Genomic DNA, 25,060 nt, shown 5'->3' on the forward strand with positions numbered 1-25,060 from the left:
CCCGGTGCTCAGCAGAGCAGTGGGGAATAGACAGAGGGGCTGGGGGGCATGGCAAGCACATCTTAAAGCGCTGGCCATAGCTCATACAGCAGTTAAAACAAGGGTGTGGCCTAATGGGAGTACTTCGAATCATAGGCCGTGCCCCCTGACTGAGAGGCCGCACCCCCTATCTTCAGACGCTTGCCAAAGGTGAGTGCAAATGATAAGAACGAGAAGAACAGCATGCACTCTCGCACTGTACATGCGCCCTCTGCAGGTAGGATCTGTAATGGCAGCTGGTTATCTGTATGCAGTACAGGGACTGACCAGTTGTAATCTGCAGTTTGAGGTTTATCTGATATGCTGTTGGAAACGTGCCCTGGATTACCAGGCGATGGTAGCTGTTTGCGGGAATATACTGATGAAGACAGAGATCCGCAGGTTGGTAGGTGCGGGGATATCCAGGATAAGGTGGTACAGTGTGTGAGACAGAGGTCAGGAAGGAAGGCCAGTGTACAGGCGGGAGCGCACTGCCGTACGACAAGCCTGAGCGCACTGCCGTACGACAAGCCTGAGCTCACTGCTGTACGACAAGCCTGAGCTCACTGCCGTACGATAAGCCTGAGCGCACTGCCGTATGACACGGCTGTATGACAAGGCTGAGCGCACTGCCGTACGACAAGGCTGAGCGCACTGCCGTACGACAAGGCTGAGCGCACTGCCGTACGACAAGGCTGAGCGCACTGCTGTACGACAAGGCTGAGCGCACTGCTGTACGACAAGGCTGAGCGCACTGCTGTATGACAAGGATGAGCGCACTGCTCTACGACAAGGCTGAGCGCACTGCTGTACGACACAGCTGAGCGCACTGCTGTACGACAAGGCTGAGCGCACTGCCGTACGACAAGGCTGAGCGCACTGCTGTACGACAAGGCTGAGCGCACTGCTGTACGACAAGGCTGAGCGCACTGCTGTATGACAAGGATGAGCGCACTGCTCTACGACAAGGCTGAGCGCACTGCTGTACGACACAGCTGAGCGCACTGCTGTACGACACGGCTGAGCGCACTGCTGTACGACAAGCCTGAGCTCACTGCTGTACGACAAGGCTGAGCGCACTTTTGTACGACAAGCCTGAGCTCACTGCTGTTCGACAAGGCTGAGCGCACTGCTGTACGACAAGGCTGAGCGCACTGCTGTATGACAAGGCTGAGCGCACTGCTGTATGACAAGGTATGACAAGGCTGAGCGCACTGCTGTATGACACGGCTGAGCGCACTGCGGTATGACATGGCTGAGCACACTACGGTATGACACGGCTGAGTGCACTGCCGTAGGACAAGGCTGAGCGCACTGCGGTATGACACGGCTGAGTGCACTGCCGTACGACAAGCCTGAGCGCACTGCCATACGACAAGCCTGAGCTCACTGCTGTACGACAAGCCTGAGCTCACTGTCGTACTATAAGCCTGAGCGCACTGCCGTATGACACGGCTGTATGACAAGGCTGAGCGCACTGCCGTACGACAAGGCTGAGCGCACTGCCGTACGACAAGGCTGAGCGCACTGCTGTACGACAAGGCTGAGCGCACTGCTGTACGACAAGGATGAGCGCACTGCTGTACGACAAGGATGAGCGCACTGCTGTAGGACAAGGATGAGCGCACTGCTCTACGACAAGGCTGAGCGCACTGCTGTACGACACAGCTGAGCGCACTGCTGTATGACACGTCTGAGCGCACTGCTGTACGACAAGCCTGAGCTCACTGCTGTACGACAAGGCTGAGCACACTGCTGTACGACACGGCTGAGCGCACTGCTGTATGACAAGGCTGAGCGCACTGCTGTACGACAAGGCTGAGCGCACTGCTGTATGACACGGCTGAGCGCACTGCGGTATGACACGGCTGAGCTCCACAGGAAAGCTCTAGCACAGTGCTGAGAAGTTTACAGAGGATGCCGTCATAGTGGGGGTTATTCTGGTTCACTCCTTCTGGCCCGTGTGAACATTAAGCATTTTATTTAAAACACTCAGGAAGGCTGGTGCTCATAATTAAACGTCACTTCCAACTGATGATCTCTCCTGAGAGTACCCATCCCCTCGCATGGTCCCGGGGGGGATTCGGGTGACGCAGGGGGTGGGGGGGTTAGCCGGGTGGTGTTAAGTCGCCTAGGTAACTAGCGCACGACTGCTGCTTCCCAATTGTTATTGAATCACCCCTGTGTCGGCTGATGTGATATGACGTCTGTCACTCACTTCTGTGCATCTGATACAGAGCACCTGATTTGTGGAATTAATGAGGAACACTGATCCCTTACATTAGTGTAGAGCATACAGGGAGGGGTTTGTACAGATACATGTACAGTATATCAGGTAAATTACCATTTACAGAGATTGCTAATGATTATTTACAGCGCCATTTATAAATGCTGCACACGCGGGAACCGATACTGGCTGCGACATCGCTGATTGCTCTGGCATAGAATGTTTATAGATTGCATACATTGTACGAGATATCACACACGTGACAACCCGAGTGTTATTATAAATGTGCTCCAGCAATAGTGTCACACACCAATGTACTGTGCTCTCCTACACCGCCCAGCATTTCCCAACACCCCCAGTGAGAACCGCGGGAGAGGAGACAGCGGGGAAAGAAATGGGAGCGGGGAAGATCGGACATCCAGCAAGGAGACGTCACACCGCAAACCAAAACCCTGTACGCCCTGTACTGGTAAATGCCAAGGTGACAAGGAGAGGGGGAAAGGCGATGACAAGACGAAAGGGGGATCCCCCGATCGGTGAGTCCACATGTGCCATAACTATCATAGTACATACATGTGCCATAACTATCATAGTACATACATGTGCCATAACTATCATAGTACATACATGTGCCGTAACTATCATAGTACATACATGTGCCATAACTATCATAGAACATACATGTGCCGTAACTATCATAGAACAAACATGTGCTATAACTATTATAGTACATACATGTGCCATAATTATCATAGAACAAACATGTGCCATAACTATCATAGAACAAACATGTGCCATAACTATCATAGTACATACATGTGCCATAACTATCATAGAACAAACATGTGCCATAACTATCATAGTACATACATGTGCCATAACTATCATAGTACATACATGTGCCATAACTATCATAGTACATACATGTGCCATAACTATCATAGTACATACATGTGCTATAACTATCATAGTACATACATGTGCCATAACTATCATAGTACATACATGTGCCATAACTATCATAGTACATACATGTGCCATAACTATCATAGTACATACATGTGCCGTAACTATCATAGTACATACATGTGCCGTAACTATCATAGTACATACATGTGCCATAACTATCATAGTACATACATGTGCCATAACTATCATAGTACATACATGTGCCGTAACTATCATAGTACATACATGTGCCGTAACTATCATAGAACATACATGTGCCGTAACTATCATAGAACAAACATGTGCCATAACTATCATAGAACAAACATGTGCCATTACTATCATAGAACAAACATGTGCCGTAACTATCATAGAACATACATGTGCCGTAACTATCATAGTACATACATGTGCCGTAACTATCATAGTACATACATGTGCCATAACTACCATAGAACATACATGTGCCGTAACTATCATAAAACAAACATGTGCCGTAACTATCAAAGTACATACATGTGCCATAACTATCATAGTACATACATGTGCCATAATTATCATAGAACAAACATGTGCCGTAACTATCATAGAACATACATGTGCCATAACTATCATAGTACATACATGTGCCATAACTATCATAGAACAAACATGTGCCATAACTATCATAGTACATACATGTGCCATAACTATCATAGTACATACATGTGCCATAACTATCATAGTACATACATGTGCCATAACTATCATAGTACATACATGTGCCATAACTATCATAGTACATACATGTGCCATAACTATCATAGTACATACATGTGCCATAACTATCATAGTACATACATGTGCTGTAACTATCATAGTACATACATGTGCCGTAACTATCATAGTACATACATGTGCCGTAACTATCATAGTACATACATGTGCCGTAACTATCATAGTACATACATGTGCCATAACTACCATAGAACATACATGTGCCGTAACTATCATAGAACAAACATGTGCCGTAACTATCAAAGTACATACATGTGCCATAACTATCATAGTACATACATGTGCCATAATTATCATAGAACAAACATGTGCCGTAACTATCATAGAACATACATGTGCCATAATTATCATAGAACAAACATGTGCCATAACTAACATAGAAAAAACATGTGCCATAACTATCAAAGTACATACATGTGCCATAACTATCATAGTACATACGTGTGCCATAACTATCATAGAACAAACATGTGCCATAACTATCATAGTACATACATGTGCCATAACTATCATAGTACATACATGTGCCATAACTATCATAGTACATACATGTGGCATAACTATCATAGTACATACATGTGCCATAACTATCATAGTACATACATGTGCCATAACTATCATAGTACATACATGTGCCATAACTATCATAGTACATACATGTGCCATAACTATCATAGAACATACATGTGCCATAACTATCATAGTACATACATGTGCCATAACTATCATAGTACATACATGTGCCATAACTATCATAGAACAAACATGTGCCAAACAGGGACCGAGCCAGGAACATGTAGGGACCGAGCCAGGAACATGTAGGGACCGAGCCATGAACATGTAGGGACCGAGCCAGGAACATGTAGGGATCGAGCCATGAACATGTAGGGACCGAGCCATGAACATGTAGGGACCGAGCCATGAACATGTAGGGACCGAGCCATAAACATGTAGGGACCGAGCCATGAACATGTAGGGACCGAGCCAGGAACATGTAGGGACCGAGCCATGAACATGTAGGGACCGTGCCATGAACATTTAGAGACCGAGCCATGAACATGTAGGGACCGAGCCAGGAACATGTAGGGACCGAGCCAGGAACATGTATTGACCGAGCCATGAACATGTAGGGACCGAGCCATGAACATGTAGAGACCGAGCCATGAACATGTAGGGACCGAGCCATGAACATGTAGGGACCGAGCCATGAACATGTAGGGACCGAGCCAGGAACATGTAGGGACCGAGCCATAAACATGTAGGGACCGAGCCATGAACATGTAGGGACCGAGCCATGAACATGTAGGGACCGAGCCAGGAACATGTAGGGACCGAGCCAGGAACATGTAGGGACCGAGCCAGGAACATGTAGGGACCGAGCCATGAACATGTAGGGACCGAGCCAGGAACATGTAGGGACCGAGCCAGGAACATGTAGGGACCGAGCCAGGAACATGTAGGGACCGAGCCATGAACATGTAGGGACCGAGCCATGAACATGTAGGGACCGAGCCATGAACATGTAGGGACCGAGCCATGAACATGAAGGGACCGAGCCAGGAACATGTAGGGACCGAGCCATGAACATGTAGGGACCGAGCCATGAACATGTAGGGACCGAGCCATGAACATGTAGGGACCGAGCCATGAACATGTAGGGACCGAGCCATGAACATGTAGAGACCGAGCCATGAAAATGTAGGGACCGAGCCATGAACATGTAGGGACCGAGCCAGGAACATGTAGGGACCGAGCCATGAACATGTAGGGACCGTGCCATGAACATGTAGAGACCGAGCCATGAACATGTAGGGACCGAGCCAGGAACATGTAGGGACCGAGCCATGAACATGTAGGGACCGAGCCATGAACATGTAGGGACCGAGCCATGAACATGTAGGGACCGAGCCAGGAAAATGTAGGGACCGAGCCATGAACATATAGGGACCTAGCCAGGAACATGTAGGGACCGAGCCATGAACATGTAGGGACCGAGCCATGAACATGTAGGGACCGAGCCATGAACATGTAGAGACCGAGCCAGGAACATGTAGGGACCGAGCCAGGAACATGTAGGGACCGAGCCATGAACATGTAGGGACCGAGCCATGAACATGTAGGGACCGAGCCATGAACATGTAGGGACCGAGCCAGGAACATGTAGGGACCGAGCCAGGAACATGTAGGGACCGAGCCATGAACATGTATGGACCGAGCCATGAACATGTAGGGACCGAGCCATGAACATGTAGGAACCGAGCCAGGAACATGTAGGAACCGAGCCAGGAACATGTAGGGACCGAGCCAGGAACATGTATTGACCGAGCCATGAACATGTAGGAACCGAGCCATGAACATGTAGGGACCGAGCCAGGAACATGTAGGGACCGAGCCATGAACATGTAGGGACCGAGCCATGAACATGTAGGGACCGAGCCATGAACATGTAGGAACCGAGCCATGAACATGTAGGGACCGAGCCAGGAACATGTAGGAACCGAGCCATGAACATGTAGGGACCGAGCCATGAACATGTAGGGACCGAGCCATGAACATGTAGGGACCGAGCCATGAACATGTAGGGACCGAGCCATGAACATGTAGGGACCGAGCCATGAACATGTAGGGACCGAGCCATGAACATGTAGGGACCGAGCCATGAACATGTAGGGACCGAGCCATGAACATGTAGGGACCGAGCCAGGAACATGTAGGAATCGAGCCATGAACACGTAGGGTCGTGGACACATCATAGCACCATTTCCCATTACACCAATTCAGCCGGGTGGGAAATGATGGGAAGGGTCGGCTCTGAATTAGGCCCTCTGAGACATTTCTGCTGCAATATAAATGTCACCGTCTGGACTAGGCCTCTCACCTTCCAAGGTACTCCAGTCCCTGTGCCAGATGGCGTTCAGCTGGTGGATCATGGTGGGGTGAGGGGTGGAGCATCCTCTGCTGGTTTGCCGGAGACGAGTGCCACCATCTTAGATTGGTCACATGATGCCCAGTGACAAATGGCCTACTTTTAATCCCTGCTGTTATCCCTGACCTATGACAGCCCTCTCCAGGGTTTAAATCCCTTTGTCAGGATCCCCCTGTGCTGGAACAACTTCCTCTCAGCAGGTGTGTGGGAGTCCTCTTTCGCCAAGTCTGTATCTTCCGCTATCCTATTACCTCCGGAGTAAGCAGCTATCTCTGTGTCCAGTCGCTGTGGCTATTCCGACATAACCGGATCCAGCTGATATCGCCAAACCCAGGCACTGGTATCACAGGATCCAGTTATACAAAGCCAAATGCAGACTACTTGTGCTATTCCGGCATTCCCGGTTCCAGTTATTCTACGCCAAGTCCAGGCTACCTTTGAGTTACTCTGGCGTTCCCAGATGCAGTTGTATTCACCAAGTCCAGGCGTTATTTGTGTTACTCCGGCATCCTTGGATTAAGCCTCGTTACCTTTGTTCTAAGCCGTTTCATGTTATCACTAATGCAGTTATAGTCCTGAGCCTCCGACTGAGTTCCTGCCCTGTTGCCATTCTCCGATCTAACTTTGAGTAATCCTAGCAAGGGGCTGCAACCTGCAGCAAAATCTAAACCTCCTTGCAGGGATGCCTGGGGAAGACCGCTGGCAAGTAAGACTCCGCGCCTTTGCGTAGGAGTTCTGTCATCTCCCACATTTGATCAGTTTATGTGTACATCTGCCCAGCCACCTTTTCCCTTTCACATACCAATGCCCCCCCCAAGTCAACAACCAAACTCAGATCCACCAAAACCACCAAGTGTGACAATGAGACATCTCTGATTTCTGCTGCAATTTGTTGTGTCTATCTGATTTTTGTGGCAAAATGAGAGGGATGGAGGGAGAAAAATGCAGGGGTGAGAGAGAGAAGGAGGGAGTGAGAGGTGCAGGGGGTGAGAGGAAAGGAGGGAGTGAGAGGTGCAGGGGTTAGAGAGGGAAAAATGGAGTGAGAGGTACAGGGGTGTGAGAGGGGAGGAGGGAGTTAGAGGTACAGGGGGGAAAGGTATAGGGGTGAGAGAGGGGAGGAGGGAGTAAGAGGTACAGGGGTGATAGAGTGGAGGAGGGAGTGAGAGGCACAGGGGAGAGAGGGGAGGAGGAAGTCAGGGGAGCAGTGGTGAGAAAAAGGGAAGGAGGGAGTGGGAGGTGCAGGGAGTGAGAGGTGCAGGGTGTGAGAAGGAAGGAAGGAGTGAGAGATGCAGGGGTTAGAGAGGAAAGGAGGGAGGGAGAGGTGAAGGGGTGATAGAGGGAAGGAGAGAGAGGTGCAGGGGTGAGAGAGGTAAGGAGGGAGTGAGAGGTGTAGAGGTGAGAGGGGAAGGAGGGAGTGAGAGGTGCAGGGGTGAGAGGGAAGGAGGGAGTGAGAGTTACAGGGGTTGGAGAGGGAAGGAGGGAGGGAGAGGTGTAGGTGTGAGAAGGAAGGAGGGAGTAAGAGGTAAAGGGGTGAGAGGGAAGAAGTGAGTGAGAGGTACAGGGGCGAGAGAGGGAAGAAGGGAGAGGCTCAGCAGTGAGAGTGAAGTAGGGAGTGAGAGGTGCAGGGGTAAGAGAAGGAAGGAGACAGTAAAAGGTGCAGATATGTAGGAGAGAGGTTTAGGGGTGGCAGAATGTGAGGGTGTAACAAATATTTATAGTACAGTATGTCTTTAACAATCCAGTATGCCCCAAGGTTGGTGTCTCCTGTGCGTACTTCTTTGTTCTGTGTTATCCTGTGAGCTACAGGAAGTAGGCCACACAGTGGTGCCCCTTATTCACATTTTACCACACAGTAGAGCCCCTTATTAATTTTAGGGTTGGATAATGTTGTATTGAGCAATATGGCCACTATGTGGCAGTGTGACATTTTTATAGTTTGCTATTGATCACTTTCACATTTTCTCTTTGCTAGGAATAAGGAAAAAGAGCCAGGAACCCGATTGTAAGTTGTAACAGAGATCCTGAGTGTCATTACAGATTGTGTAACTAACATTGGGTAATATACATTGTGCTCTAAAGGTAACAAAAGTCTGGTGACAGACTAAGGAGGCGGGGTCATGTTGTGAAGGGACAAATACAATGTCAGATTTACGGTATCGATACCAAATGTTGATATCGCTCCCCCTACCCTCACTCTCATCGGCTATCTAGCTGGGAGGTCTATTGAAGATGGGATGTTGTCCATAGCAACCAGAGTATATCTATTATCTTCTAGAAGGTGCTAAATACACAAGTAGAGTCTGATTGGTTGCTATGGGCAACAGCCCATCTTCAATGTGCCCCTGAGAGTTGCTACATCCTGATATTGTCTGTAGGCTGAGGAGTCCCACTCATGTAAGGGACAGCGAGGAGCGAGAGGAAGGATTGAGGAGGAAGGAGCGAGAGGTGGGACTGAGAGGTGGGACTGAGAGGTGGGACTGAGAGGCGGGACTGAGAGGTGGGACTGAGAGGAGGGACTGAGAGGAGGGACTGAGCAACCAATCCAATGCCAGACGCAACATTATAACTACTACAGGAAATGCATCTAATCCTGGTGTTGCAGTACTTCAGGGGCTATAGCAGTTGTCCCCAAACTGTGTGCCTAGAAGCCCTGGGGTGCCTCAAAGCTCTTGTAGGGGTGCCTCAAATTGGTGGTACAGGACCAAATAAAATTATTTATGGGCAATGTGATAGAAAAAAAATCAGTGATATTGGCTGCCAATAATACAATATGTAGACCATCAGAATCAAAACTGTACATCATCACATAACTGAACCTTACATTACTGTACACCATCACATAACTGATTGTTACATTACTGTGCACCATCACATAACTGATTGTTACATTACTGTACACCATCACATAACTGATACATTACTGTACACCATCACATAACTGATTGATACATTACTGTACACCATCACATAACTGATACATTACTGTACACCATCACATAACTGATTGTTACATTACTGTACACCATCACATAACTGATTGTTACATTACTGTACACCATCACATAACTGATTGTTACATTACTGTGCACCATCACATAACTGATTGTTACATTACTGTACACCATCACATAACTGATACATTACTGTACACCATCACATAACTGATTGATACATTACTGTACACCATCACATAACTGATACATTACTGTACACCATCACATAACTGATTGTTACATTACTGTACACCATCACATAACTGATTGTTACATTACTGTACACCATCACATAACTGATTGTTACATTACTGTACACCATCACATAACTGATTGATACATTACTGTACACCATCACATAACTGATACATTACTGTACACCATCACATAACTGATTGTTACATTACTGTACACCATCACATAACTGATTGTTACATTACTGTACACCAGGGGTCTTCAACCTTTAAGACAACGTGGGCCACCTAAAGAAATCCAGTGAAGCCCGAGGGCCACTAAACTCAACTGCGGTATTTCGGACAGCCCCATAGAATCACAGCTCCCTTATAACATCAGCACAGTCCTTCATAGATAGTTGGCACAGCCGCCCATACTCAGCACAACCCCCCCCCCCACACACACACACACACACATACCCCAATAGTCATCAGCAGCCATTTGGGATCCAGTGCAAACAGTGAAATATGTGGCCCCCCCCATATATAATTTGATATTGAATAAATTGCACGCGCCGTAGGCGCGCTCCCAAAAAGGGGTGTGGCCTAATTATAAGGGCGTGGTCTAATTTTAAAGAGTGTGAACTAGCAGGAAAACAATTACCTGACATCTCTTTTGCAACCTGCATGACCAGACATTGGTTACCGCAGGAATGGTCTTTGTCCTCACACGCTTAAGTTGACTGAAGGCTGCACAGTGACATAGAAGCATGAAGGCCCAACACAGTGAACTAGTATGCCTCACAGATCAAGCCCAAACAATGAAAGGCTACTTAAATCAATATAAACTGTTACACTGTTTATCCGTAATGCCCATTACACATTGTGCATCACACCATAGTGTCCATTAGACATTATGCCACACACCGTAATACCTGTTGTACATTATGTCATACACCGTAATGCCCATTACACATTATGCCGCACACCGTGATGCCCATTACACATTAATCCACACAAAATTATGCCCATTGCACATTATGCCCCACACTGATGCCCATTATGCCACAGACCATAATGCCAGCAGTACTCCTGCTTTTACATATGATGCCCCAGCAGTGCCCCTCACCCAATGCCCCAGCAGTGCCCACACACAATGCCCCAGCAGTGCCCCTCACACACAATGCCCCAGCAGTGCCCCACACACAATGGCCCCCAGTAATGCCTGCAGCTTTGCCAAATCCCCTGCTCCAGCCAGCTGTACCTCCTCATCATGCAGCTTTGCCGGGTCACCATCCATGCCTCCTCCTGCAGTTTCACCGGGTCCCCTCCGCCAGCTGTGCCTCCTCCTCCTGCAGTTCCTGCGCCAGGTCCCCTGCTCCCGCCAGCTGCGTCGCCTCCTCCCGCAGCTTCGCCGGGTCCCAACTCCCCAGCTCCCACCAGACGTGCCTCCTCCTCCCTCAGCCGCGCTGGATCCACTCCTCTGCCCTGCCTGCAGCCAATGAAAAATCGGGTAGGCGGCACCCGGGGGGACTCCATTACCCTGCCTCCCTCGGCAGCGTTTTATTTTACTTAAAAAATAAAATAAAATCCTGTGCATGGCTGGCCGGTGGGCAGAGGGCCACTGAGATCAGCTCTGTGGGCCACTCGTGGCCCGCGGGCCATGGGTTGAAGACCCCTGCTGTACACCATCACATAACTGATTGTTACATTACTGTACACCATCACATAACTGATTGTTACATTACTGTGCACCATCACATAACTGATTGTTATATTACTGTACATCATCACATAACTGAACCTTACATTACTGTGCACCGTCACATAACTGATTGTTACATTACTGTACACCATCACATAACTGATTGTTACATTACTGTACACCATCACATAACTGAACCTTACATTGTTATATTACATTACATTGTTATATTACATTACTGTACACCATCAAATAACTGATTGATACATTACTGTACACCATCACATAACTGATTTTTACATTACTTTACACAATCACATAACTGAACCTTACATTACTGTACACCATCACATAACTGATTGTTACATTACTGTACACCATCACATAACTGATTGTTACATTACTGTACACCATCACATAACTGATACATTACTGTACACCATCACATAACTGATTGTTACATTACTGTGCACCATCACATAACTGATTGTTACATTACTGTGCACCATCACATAACTGATTGTTACATTACTGTACACCATCACATAACTGATTGTTACATTACTGTACACCATCACATAACTGATTGTTACAATACTGTACACCATCACATAACTTATTGTTACATTACTGTACACCATCACATAACTGAACCTTACATTACTGTACACCATCACATAACTGATTGTTACATTACTGTGCACCATCACATAACTGATTGTTATATTACTGTACACCATCACATAATTGAACCTTACATTACTGTGCACCGTCACATAACTGATTGTTACATTACTGTACACCATCACATAACTGATTGTTACATTACTGTGCACCATCACATAACTGATTGTGACATTAATAATAATAATAATAATAATAATAATAATTTATTGTCACTTACAACATAAAAAAATGCATAAGTGAAATTCAAAATAAAAAGAGAAGAGAGATAAGGAAAAAATACTCATCACATCACATACTACAATTCAAACATACAACAACAGATGGAAAAAAACTATTCCGCAACCGACTCGTACGGCAGCTCAAACACCTATAACGTTTCCCAGAAGGCAACAAAGAAAAAAGAGAATAGCATGGGTGACTAGAGTCTGAGATAATTTTTGTAGCCTTCGCTTTCCCTCTCTTTAAGAAGATTTCTGCCATCCTAGGTAGGGGTTGGCCAATAACTTTTTCAGCAGCCTTGACAATCCTGTCTAAAGATCTTCGATCAGAGCTCCTGGAATTTCCATACCATACCGCAATGGCATAAGTCAACAGACTTTCAATTACACAGCTGTAGAAATTCATGAGCATGGGCCTAGATAGACCAGCTGCTCGTAATCTTCTCAGAAAAAAAAGGCGTTGCTGAGCCTTCCCAACTGCCAACGCGGTATGTTTGGACCAGGACAGATCTTCCGAAAATGTAATACCCAAAAATTTAGTGTCTGTAACCCTTTCCACCTCCTCACAATTTAAGACCAAAGGACTGGTGATTGAACTTCTGGATCTTCTAAAATCAACAACCACCTCCTTGGTCTTTTTACTATTCAGGAGTAGGTTGTTAGCCTCGCCCCACTCAATCAAATGCTGCACCTCTGACCTATAGCTTTCTTCCTTACCCCCACTAATCAAACCGACCACTGTAGTATCGTCAGCGAATTTAACAATGAGATTAGACTCTGAGTTTGAAAAACAGTCTGAAGTGTACAAAGAGTACAAAAAGGGACTTAGGACACACCCTTGAGGGACACCTATGTTCAGGACAAGTTCTGACGAGGAAGAAGAACCCACCCTAACTGACTGAGGAAGTCCATCAGCCAGTCGCAGATGGGAAGACTATAACCTATCTCCCGAAGCTTAGCAATCAGTACCGCAGGCACAACCGTATTAAAAGCGGAGCTATAGTCCACAAATAGCAGTCTAACATAGGAGTCCCTAGTTTCCAAATGACAGAGAATCCTATGAAGAGCAGTATCCTCGGTGGATCGGTTTGACCTATACGCAAACTGATAACGGTCAAAATCCATCGGGATGACGCTCTTTAAGTGATTCAAAACCACTCTCTCTAAGCACTTCATAACTAGAGAGGTGAGGGCAATCGGGCGGTAATCATTTAAACAAGATGCTCCTGCCAACTTAGGGACTGGGATAATTTTTGTAACTTTAAAACATTGTGGAACAGTACAGGATGCTAACGATAAATTAAAAATCTTTGTAAAAATTCCTGCTAATTGGTCAGCACAAACACGTAGGACCCTGCCTGGAATGCCATCTGGGCCAGGGGCTTTCCTAACATTAGTTTGCCGTAAACACAGCCTAACTTCTGACTCTGTTAATTCCAGTGGGGACTCCCGCTTATGTAATTTAACTACAGAATTCAATTTCTCCTCCTCAAACCTGGCATAGAATTGATTAAACTCATCCGCAGAAGGCCCATTAGTTTTACATAGACCAGAATTGGAACCACTACGGTTCGTGATATTTTTAATCCCCTGCCACATAGATCTGGCATCCCCAGATTCTCTAAAGTGACCTTCAATTTTTGCCAAATAAGCCTTTTTTGCCGACAGAATGCCCCTCTTTAGATTAGAACGGGCAACTGTATATGCAACTGTGTCTTTAGATTTAAAGGCCCTATCTCTTAATCTTAGCAGGGAACGGACCTCACTATTCATCCAAGGCTTCTCGTTTGGAAATATACGTATTCTCTTTTCCTTAGTAGCACCCTCTATACAAAATTTAAGGTACATCAAAACCATAGAAGCCAGTGAGTCTACATTGATGCTAGAACCACAGGTTGCCTCCTCAAAAAATAGGTCCCAATCTGTGCATTTCAGACATCCCTGCAGACCCAACAAGGCCCCCTCAGGCCAGACCGTAACATTCTTGATAACTGGCCTAGACTTCTTAAACACTGGTAAATACTTAGTGACTAAGAACAATGAGGAATGATCCGATTGACCAATATGAGGACACAGAATAGTCTTGTAAGCGTCCCTGATGTTTGTATACACATGGTCCAGGATGTTATTACCACGCGTCGGGACGTTCACATTTTGGACAAATTTTGGAAGTACCGTTTTTAGATTAGCCTGATTAAAGTCCCCGGCAACAATAAAGGCACACTCCTCCTACTGTACACCATCACATAACTGAACCTTACATTGTTATATTACATTACATTGTTATATTACATTACTGTACACCATCAAATAACTGATTGTTACATTACTGTACACCATCACATAACTGAACCGTACATTGTTATATTACATTATTATATTACATTACTGTACACCATCACATAACTGACCCTTACATTGTTATATTACATTATATTGTTATATTACATTACTGTACACCATCACATAACTGATTGTTACATTATTGTACACCATCACATAACTGAACCTTACATTGTTATATTACATTATATTGTTATATTACATTACTGTACACCATCACATAACTGATTGTTACATTATTGTACACCATCACATAACTGAACCTTACAGTGTTATATTACATGAATATATTACATTACTGTACACCATCACATAACTGAACCTTACATTGTTTTATTACATGATTATATTACATTACTGTACACCATCACATAACTGACCCTTATTGTTATATTACATTATTGTTACATTACAGTACACCATCACATAACTGGCCCTTACATTGTTATATTACATTATATTGTTATATTACATTACTGCACACCATCACATAACTGATTGTTACATTATTGTACACCATCACATAACTGAACAGTACATTGTTATATTACATTGTTATATTACTTTGTTATGTTACATTACTGTACACCATCACAAAACTGAACCTTACATTGTTATATTACATGATTATATTACATTACTGTACACATCACATAACTGACCCGTACATTGTTATATTACATTATTATATTACATTACTGTACACCATCCCATAATTGTCCCTTATTGTTATATTACATTACTAGGTGATTCATCGCGCCCTACGGGCGCTCTTCACACCGTCGTAAGGGGCTGCGCCCCCTTAATTTGGGAACATTTGTATATGAGAAAGATGGTTAGAATTGTATGAAAGATGCCTGTATTGCAACTTGAGTTATAGGTGAAATGTGTTAAATAGAGAGCATATGATTTGGAAGGGGGTGTGTATTGTTTTGTTTAATTAAAAAGCGGTTACAGAGTAAGATGTACATTGATAGTGTGGAGGGTACAGTGACATTTGTGGGTGTGGGGGGGGGGGTGTGTGTGCATGTTGTTTAGGTGTGTGTGTGTGTGTGCAATAGTATAGTAGGGTGTTTCTGAGTCAGCGGCTCCCCACTGGCGGAGGTCACGACACAGGAAAACAGGAGGCTGGGTAGTGATAGGGGTGTGTGGGCATAAGGGGGACTAAAGAGGAGGGTGGGAGATACTGTGCAGCTTCTGCCAGTGGGTGAGGGTCCAGCGTGGCAGTACAGGAGTACAGGATGGTGGCCCTTAGTCAGTGTCTCCTCCTACTGGGTGGGAGTTCGGGTGCATGAGAGCAGGAGGCTGGGCTATGAGGCATGATAGGGGCATGTGGGCAAAACAGCGTCAGCGACTCCCCAGTGGTGGAAGTTACGGTTCAGGAGAGCAGGAAGCTGGGTAGTGATAGGGGTGTGTGAGTATACGGGGGACTAAAGAGGGGCTTAGGGGTGCCGTGAATTGCGGGAGGGGTGCGGGGGGTGCCATGAATCAAGGGAGGGAGGGGGCGCAGGTGTCGGCGAATCGCGGGAGAGGGCGGGGGTCCGCAAAGCGTGGGAGGGGGCGTGAATTGCGCGAGGGGGGGTGTGCAGGGGGTCCGTGAATTGCGGGAGGGGGGGGGGGCAGGGGCGCGATGAATCACCTAGTTGGTTATATATTCTTGTAGAAGGATGGTAGGATGTTGCTGTCAATCAGAATGCATTTACATAAACAGTAATAGTAGCAGTAAAAGGTCTGACTTAAAACACCTACAGTAAAACAGAACAGGTGTTATATATTATACAAAGAATTGGTTGATGATGTGTAGGTTGACGTGCACATAGTTGTCACTGGAAAAAAATTGCTACACGAAAAAATCACAGAAAGTTCAACACATGTAAATGTTGACATAAGTGTGGCACTTCATCGGTGTCCATGTCGACACATGAGAATGAATATGAAAACATTCAAAAAAAGAAAAATAAATCTCCAAAAACTCATGTCAACCTTTTTCATTGTCGACCATAGCCGTGCATGTGCCATTTAATCCTGGGGTTGCCGCGGGGGTGGGGGGTGGGGGGGAGGAGGTGAGGGGTGTCCGCGAATCATGGGAGGAGGGGTCATGGGTGGATGCTGTGAATTGCGGGGGGGGGGGTGTGGGTGCCGCGAATCGTGGGTGGGGGGGCGGGGGGTTGCAGTGAATCGCGGGAGGGTGGGTCGCGGGGGTGGGGGGTTGCCGCAATGACAGGAGGGGGGGTCAGGGGTGGGGAATCGCGGTTGGGGGGTCGTGGGGGGCACCGTGAACCTCGTGAGGGGGGGCCCGGGGGGTTGGCGCGAATCGCGGGAGGGGGGGGTCGCGGGGTGCCGCGAATCGCAGGGGGGGGGTGTGTCACGGGGTGGGGCCGCGAATCGCGGGAGTCACCGGGGGTGCCGCGAATTGAGGGGGGAGTGCTGCAAATCGCGGGTGGGGGGTCGCGGGGGGTGCCGCGGATCGCCACAAGAAAAAATCAACACAGAAAGTTCAACACATGTAAATGTTGACATAAGTGTGGCACTTCATTGGTGTCCATGTCGACACATGAGAATGAATATGAAAACATTGAAAAAGTGAAAAATAAATCTTGTCAACCTTTTTCATTGTCGACCATAGCCATGTCAGTGTTTTGCATGTGCCATTTAATCATGGGGATGCCGTGAATGGGGGGGGGGGGAGGGAGGTACTTACCTCCCAACATGACCCTCTCCAGGAGGGACACATTGCTCTGTTTCTGGACTTTCTTCTTAATTTATGGATTACCATCACCTGTGCTTAACCACCTTTCTTATCAATTACCCTGTTTAAAACAGGTGATGACAATCATAAATTAAGATGGAAGTCCACAAACAGAGCATTCTGTCCCTCCTGGAGAGGGTCATGTTGGGAGGTATGGAGGTGTGGGGCGCTCACAGTGGCGTAACTACATTTTGGGCGCCCCCCCGCCGTTAAAGGGAGGGCGCCCAGCCACTCACCCGCCTCTCCGCCTGCCGCCCGCCGCACCAACCCCCGCATTCAGATCGGATATACTGTATCTGTGGGTACCTGGGGGAGCGGCAGGCGAGGACCGCAGGCGGCGCAGATGGAGACCGGGGGCGCGGCGGGAGAATAGGAAGAAATCCTATTCAAAAGACCGGGCGGCCGCTGATTGGCTGAGCTCTCAGCCAATCAGCGGCCGCCCGGTCTCCCGCCGCGCCCCCGGTCTCCATCTACGCTGCCTGCCGCTCCCCCAGGTAGCCGTCAATGCAGGTGGGGGGGGGGGCGCTGCGAGGTGGCTGGGGGACACAGAGGCGGCAATTACTTACAGCTGAGCCGGGCAGGGGGAGCCGGGAGCTGTCACTGTCAGTACGGAAGAAAAAGAAAAAAAGCCCATACAATGAATCGGCAGCCTGTGATTGGCTGAGCGCTCTCTCAGCCAGTCAGCAATTGGCTGAGAGAGCGCTCAGCAGCCAATCACAGGCTGCCCATTCATTGTATGGGCTTTTTTTTTCTTCTTCAGTACAGACAGCTCCCGGCTCCCCCTGCCCGGCTCAGCTGTAAGTAATTGCCGCAGCTGTGTCCCCCGCAGCGTCCGTCCCCCCAGCCGCCTCGCAGCATCCCCCCCACCTGCACAGGTAAAGACTGGGGATGGTGCGGCGGGCGGCGGGGTGTAACGTAACTATAGCACTGCAGCCCCCGGCGCCCGCACATGCATAGCGCCCCCCAGCGGTCGCGGGGGCTGCGGTGCTATAGTTACGCCCCTGGGCGCTCACCTGGGGCCTTATTCTGGTTGGTGCGGCCGTCCCGTATGCGTACGTTCCGGGGTTTTTAATGATCTGCGCATGCGTACCATCTCCAATGCGCAGGCGCGAACACTCCACAACGCTTACGGACGGGTCTCTCCGTGCGAAAAAACCTGTACGCGAGAGTACGGGCATTGGGGGCGGCATAGGGGCGTGATGAGGGGAGCGGCCGAAATAATGAGGGAAAATGGGCGTAAATATGGGCGTACACGGGGGTGTGCACCAAAAATGAACGGTGCTACTACCGCACGATCGGCTAAAGCACCGTTCATTTCGGACACAAAACAGGCGGCCGCCAACCGCCACCTCAGACCACCCCTACAGATACCGCATGCCAGCGTGCGCCTGGGTTTGCTAATTTACGCTGATTACTACTCAAACACATACACCTGAATGTAATAAGCAATGCTGCAGTCTATTAAGTCCAAACCATGATTTCACTACCTGCAAGCCTACACACAGCACTCAAACACATTGGAAGCTTATCTTTCTATACTTCTCTACATTTAAAGGTTTGTTTAATTTAAGGTAAGAATCTTTTTAAGACCTGCTTATATATGCTAAGGTAGGTATTTGTTAAACAGTTATACACATTCACTACGTGCTTTCATAGACTTTACACAGTAGCACACTCAATCTACACAAGTCGACATGTGTCAACGTGTTCACTCTAATACAAACATAGGTTTTGTATTTATGATACAATAACATAAACCACATCTAACACCTACAAAGGATGTTTCAGCAATGTTTTAAGCCCATGCCCACTATTTTGCACACAATCTTTGTATAGTACCCAAAATACAGACCTGTACCACTATCTGATCTGCTATGAATTGGATTTTACTACACTCTGGATGTAAGATGCCACCAATCACATTATTGCACTCACATCTCTCTAACAAAGGATTCCTACATCTGCTTATGACACTGTAAAATCATATATATGTACAAAGTTAAACATGTTTGTCCACAAGCAATTTTCTCATGTTTGGCCGATTCACACATCTTTTTTTAGGGAGGACACATATGCATTCCTACACAAATGTACCTTTTGACCCTTGTTTGTCTGCCTCACCCACTCCATGAGGAAAGCATTGTTCTGGACCTGCTTTTACCTACTAATGTAGGAGCTACCTCACCTGCACACAAACTGCTTTCTCACCTATTAAGTTGCTCTGCACATGTGCTGACACAAACTAATTAGCAGGGAAAAGTTGGATAGGAACATGTGAATGGCCATGGAGAGGGTTACACATGGGAAACTTCTACCACACTTCAAGAAATGCTCAAAAATACCCTGGTCAGTAAGTACACATAAATGTAGTATTTGTTTCACACAAGAAATTACACATACAACAATTGTGTTTTAATTGGTAAAATAAATTTATTTGCTGTTCAGCATCACAGCTTATTTGACACTTTAATGTCATAAATCAAATAAACAAATAAAATATACACAAAAATAAAAAATCAGCCAGAACAAGAGGTTGCATATCTCCAAACATGTGTTACCCTGCAAATGCAATGGTGAAAGAAATGGGGACACCAGAATACGTACTGCAACAACCAGGGTGAATACTAAGCAAGATACACACCACCAAAAATTTATCCTGCATTTGTAGAGGTCAAAATAAGAACTTTAATGCCCATGGCACGAAAATGGATCGATGGCCAACTCAGGAAGTGGATGTCCAGTGCAATTTAAACATTTGGGGTCCAACCGCAGAGGAAGTGAACCAGGTCTCATTATTTGGGCCCTTTTTTCCCCTTTTTAGATGGGGCCTTGGGGACAGGGGCCTTTGGCTCAGATGGCTTGCGGCGTCTTCCCATAGTGGACACAGGAGGGTCAGCAGAGGTGGAAGGTTGGGGAGCAGCTTGGGGTGGCCCAACAGATGGGGGATTGTCCCTTAGGGACCTGGCGGTGGTGAGCAGCTCCACCAGAATTTCATTCAGGCGGCTGAGTTGTTGGGCAATGCTTTGCATGCCAGCTGCCAGAGTGTCATTCGTGCGGTTGAAGGCCTCACACTGCTGCCTGTTTGTGGCCTTCCAATCCGCCAGAAATTCCCCAACCTGCTGCTGACGGACCGCAGCCTCCACCCCTTGCTTCTCGATCCTCTCCAGCATCACCATCCACCTGGCATCCCATGTGTCCTGTGGCTGGGGGTGTCGTGTTGGTGGAGGCTGGACCACTTGCTCCACCTGTGGCTCTGCAGAGGAAGATGCTGCCGGTTCATCCTGTGTTTCTGCTTCTTCTAGGATAATAATTGAAAACAATGTCACCATCACATACGCACTAAAAAATATCTTTCCAAATACAATGCATTACTGTGACTTACCATCAAAAGCAGCAGCAAAGACCTCCACCGGGAGCTCACTATCCATATTGGATATCCCCCTGACCTCGGCCACATCAATTACATCCAAGGCCTCCTGCTCCAGGGGGGTATATTCCAAGGTGTCTGGCATAGGCCCCCTCCCGGTGGACATGCTGTGGTTGTACCGGTCAGTCATCTTCCTCTTCAGTGTCGTTTTGAAGTCTGTCCACCTACAAGTTTAAAAATACAAATATCACCATGAGATATGTGCACCACTGTGCTAGTGAACATCATGACTACGTTACATTTCCTAGTGTGGGTGATCTTATGTTTTTTAGCCATATGTGTCCCACACACACACATTAATGTCTCCACTAGGAGGCATTTCAGTGTCTCATCTCATTCATTAGGCCACTAAATGCACATACATAGATCACTATGCAGAAATGACATCATCCATGACCAAATTATGCACCTCCACCTGTTGTGAAACTACACATTCCACCATAGCTTGACAGTGTGGTTATTATGGAGTAATTTAACTATGGGAAGGCATACTGGGATGTGTAGTTTCTCACCAGCTACATGTGCACAGTTTGGTCATTCTTGTTTCAGTAGCATCATATGGAACATGTTACAACAACTCTTTTTCAAAAACACGCTTTCTCTTGTCCCATCACATACTTCACATACTTCACATGAGCATAACTGTGCCCATAACCTCACATCACACCAATGGTGCATGTTTCATATATAAATGTGGGTTATTAGACATGGTTGTGTTCACATGTGACATTGAAGTGTAGCACTATCTACAAACACACCTTCCTATTATTCTCAAAACATACATGTAACATATGTACACACATATGATATTATCAGGGGGAGAAACACACTTGCCTTTTCTTCACCGCTAGCCAATCTCTGACCACTGGTGACACCTGGTTCACTTCCTCTGTGATCTTGTCCCAAAGGTTTCTCCTTGCACTGGCACCCGGCTTCCTGGTTGGCAATTCGATCCATTTGCGTGCCCTGGGCACTAAAATTCTCAATTCTGCCTCTACAAATGCAGGGTTTCTCTTTTTGGTGGTGGTATCCTGCTCAGTCCTCACCCTAGATGTTGCAGCTCGTTTTCTGGTGGCCCCAGTTCTCTCACCATGCACCTGCTGGGTCACACCTGTTTGGAGAGATGCAACCTCTTGTTCTGGCTGGTTGCTTGGCCCTTGTGGAGCTGGTGGAGTTTGAACAGGGCCTGTTAGTGAGGGGCCCACTTGGTCTTGCAGGCTACTTCTCTCTTGGGCCCTCCTTCTCCGCTCCTGTTCCCTCTTCTGCAAAGCTTCAAGCAGGGATTCTGCTGTAGCTCTCTGTAGAGCGTCCTCAGCTGCGGAATCATCTGAGCTAGACATGTTTGCAGCAATTCTGGCATGCATCTGACTGAATATTTATATGGTAATCTCCTGCCATGAACAAGGGGGCGTATATTTTTCCCCGCAATGTAGTAGCTAATTTACGCCGATATTTCCCGGCAATAATTCCCGCTTAAATTACGCAGGTCTCAACGCACCTGAACATTCACCTGTATATGCACATACACAGGTTGTGGAGCATTGTGTGCTACATGGTGAAATGTGTGCACCTGTCATTCCAATGATGAGTGTTGTCAGCTGGTATCTGTTGGAGTTCGTGTATGCTTTCTGAATGACATTTCAAAACATCACGTTATAATGCTTTCCTTACATATGTAATGAGTATGAAATTGTCATACACCAACATGTTGCATTGTGCCTTTTTTAGCAGCGTATTTATTAGTAGACGGTTGCGTGTATTATTTTCAGCACACTGTATATACAGTACGTCTCTCTATACATTGAAAGCATGCTGTTGGTTATGGTGTGTGTATATCAGAACAGTCCGCGTAAGTTTCTATTCGCATCCAGTTTGTTAATGTAAGAAGGATTAATAAAGTTAATACTAAACAAACAAGTTTTTAGACCAATCAGCAAGCACCAAAAGTGATATATGTACCTGCAATTAATAACTGCGCCATTGCCAATATGACTTCAACCAGGGCTAGCGCGTTTTCTACCCAGGAGCTGGTGGCCTTGGTTGAGGTCATGGACCGGCGCCTGGGGTCCAGGGGCCCATATGTGTCCAACATGGACAAGCGGCGGGCATATAATGCTGCCCGCCGGCTAATATACGCCCGGACCGGCGTCCAGAGAAGCCTGGCACAAGTCGAGCGGCGCTGGTCTGACCTGCGCCGGCGCCAGCCAGTGATGCTGAGTTCGATTCACCGCCATATTGCCCGATGTAAGTTTTTATTAACTAGTATGTCTGCGTTTTTTTGCAATGATTTCTGTACTTTTTATAAATATGTTCATGAGTATGTGGGTGTATAGGGGGTGTATATGGGGTGTATATGGGGTGTATATGGGTGTATATGGGGTGTATATGGGGTGTATATGGGGGTATATGGGGTGTATATGGGGGTATATGGGGTGTATAGGGGGCGTATATGGGGGTATATGGGGTGTATATGGGGGTATATGGGGTGTATATGGGTGTATATGGGGTGTATATGGGGTGTATAGGGGGTGTATATGGGGGTATATGGGTGTATATGGGGTGTATAGGGGGTGTATATGGGGGTATATGGGGTGTATATGGGTGTATATGGGGTGTATAGGGGGTGTATATGGGGGTATATGGGGTGTATAGGGGGTGTATAGGGGGTGTATAGGGGGTGTATATGGGGTGTATATGGGGGTATATGGGGTGTATATGGGTGTATAGGGGTGTATATGGGGTGTATAGGGGGGGGTATAATTAGTCGCTCTGTTTTTGGGTGTAGCATATCAATTATTTAGCATGATAAATGTCTGAAATATAACAGAAATGAAAATTTGTAAGGTTATGAGCATGACTAATGCAAATCTTTCTTTCCCCCATTTTTATGAAACCCAACCTTCGATTTCTATGCCATCAACATTAACATTTCAGCACGGGCAAGGGCACGCATGGAAGCCCAGGAGGAGGCAGCCCGGGAGCAGGCAGCCCGGGAGCAGGCAGCCCAGGAGGAGGAAGAGGAGGAGGAATAGGAGGAGGAAGAGGAGGAGGAAGAGGAGGAGACTATGGGTCCTGCTGGTGACCACCAAATTTCCACATCCCCTTCCACCAGCCACTCCCCTACCCCCACCCCCTCCCCTACCCCCACCCCCACCCACACCCCTACACCCACCCCCTCCCCTACCCCCACCCCCACCCACACCCCTACCCCACCCACACCCCTACCCCCACCCCCTCCCCACCCCATTTCCAACCCCCCTACACCTCCCCACCACCCACCCCCAAACCTCTCCAATCCCCACTCCAACCCACTACCTGTATCCCAAGTCCTATCCCATCCCCCTTGCTCCTGACCCCCCCAACCACCGCAGACCCAACCAGCGGCGAGCAGGATGTCTCTACTAGCCGTAAGTAAATAATGTGGCTAATGTTTACCTACACATTTCTACACATAAACAATCACAACAACCACATATGTGTATCCAACATCAACATTAGTTGCAACATATCACTGCAGGGCGACCATGAGGTGTGGCCTGTCCTTCTCCAGGAACAAGGGTCCCCTTGGTGGTTTTTTGGAGTGTGGCCATGCCTCACCCCTTGAATAATTGACATAACAGTACATCCAATGACATATCCAACATTAGTGGTGTGGAGGTTATGTGGGTCCAGGTGTTGTGTAACTCCACTTCCCAGCATGATGTGCAACATTAATTTATAGATTGTTTTGTTAATAGTGTGTGAGGCCATGCGGATGCATGCTTTACAAACATAGCTTTAGGCCTATAATTTGTACAGCAATGGTCAACATTTTACTAAGTAAGGAGTGGTTAAGCCGCAACAATGTCATAACCCTTAAATAGCACAGC

General features: G+C 47.1%; 1 protein-coding gene across 3 annotated transcripts in view; it reads left to right on the forward strand.

Annotated features, from left to right (window-relative positions):
• LOC146032589 (uncharacterized) overlaps positions 1-25,060 on the forward strand; it is a 90,149-nt gene that overhangs the window by 46,410 nt on the left and 18,679 nt on the right. For 2 of the 3 annotated variants that reach the window (XM_083158502.1, XM_083158500.1), the window contains 2 exons: positions 2,586-2,781; positions 8,869-8,898. In XM_083158502.1, the coding sequence (XP_083014628.1) occupies positions 2,586-2,781; positions 8,869-8,898 (226 nt within the window). The remainder of the gene's footprint in view (positions 1-2,585; positions 2,782-8,868; positions 8,899-25,060) is intronic. The other variant, XM_083158501.1, reaches the window with a different exon arrangement.

Source organism: Crinia signifera, chromosome 1, assembly GCF_055691185.1.
Source record: "Crinia signifera chromosome 1, ASM5569118v1, whole genome shotgun sequence".
Lineage (NCBI taxonomy): Eukaryota > Metazoa > Chordata > Amphibia > Anura > Myobatrachidae > Crinia > Crinia signifera.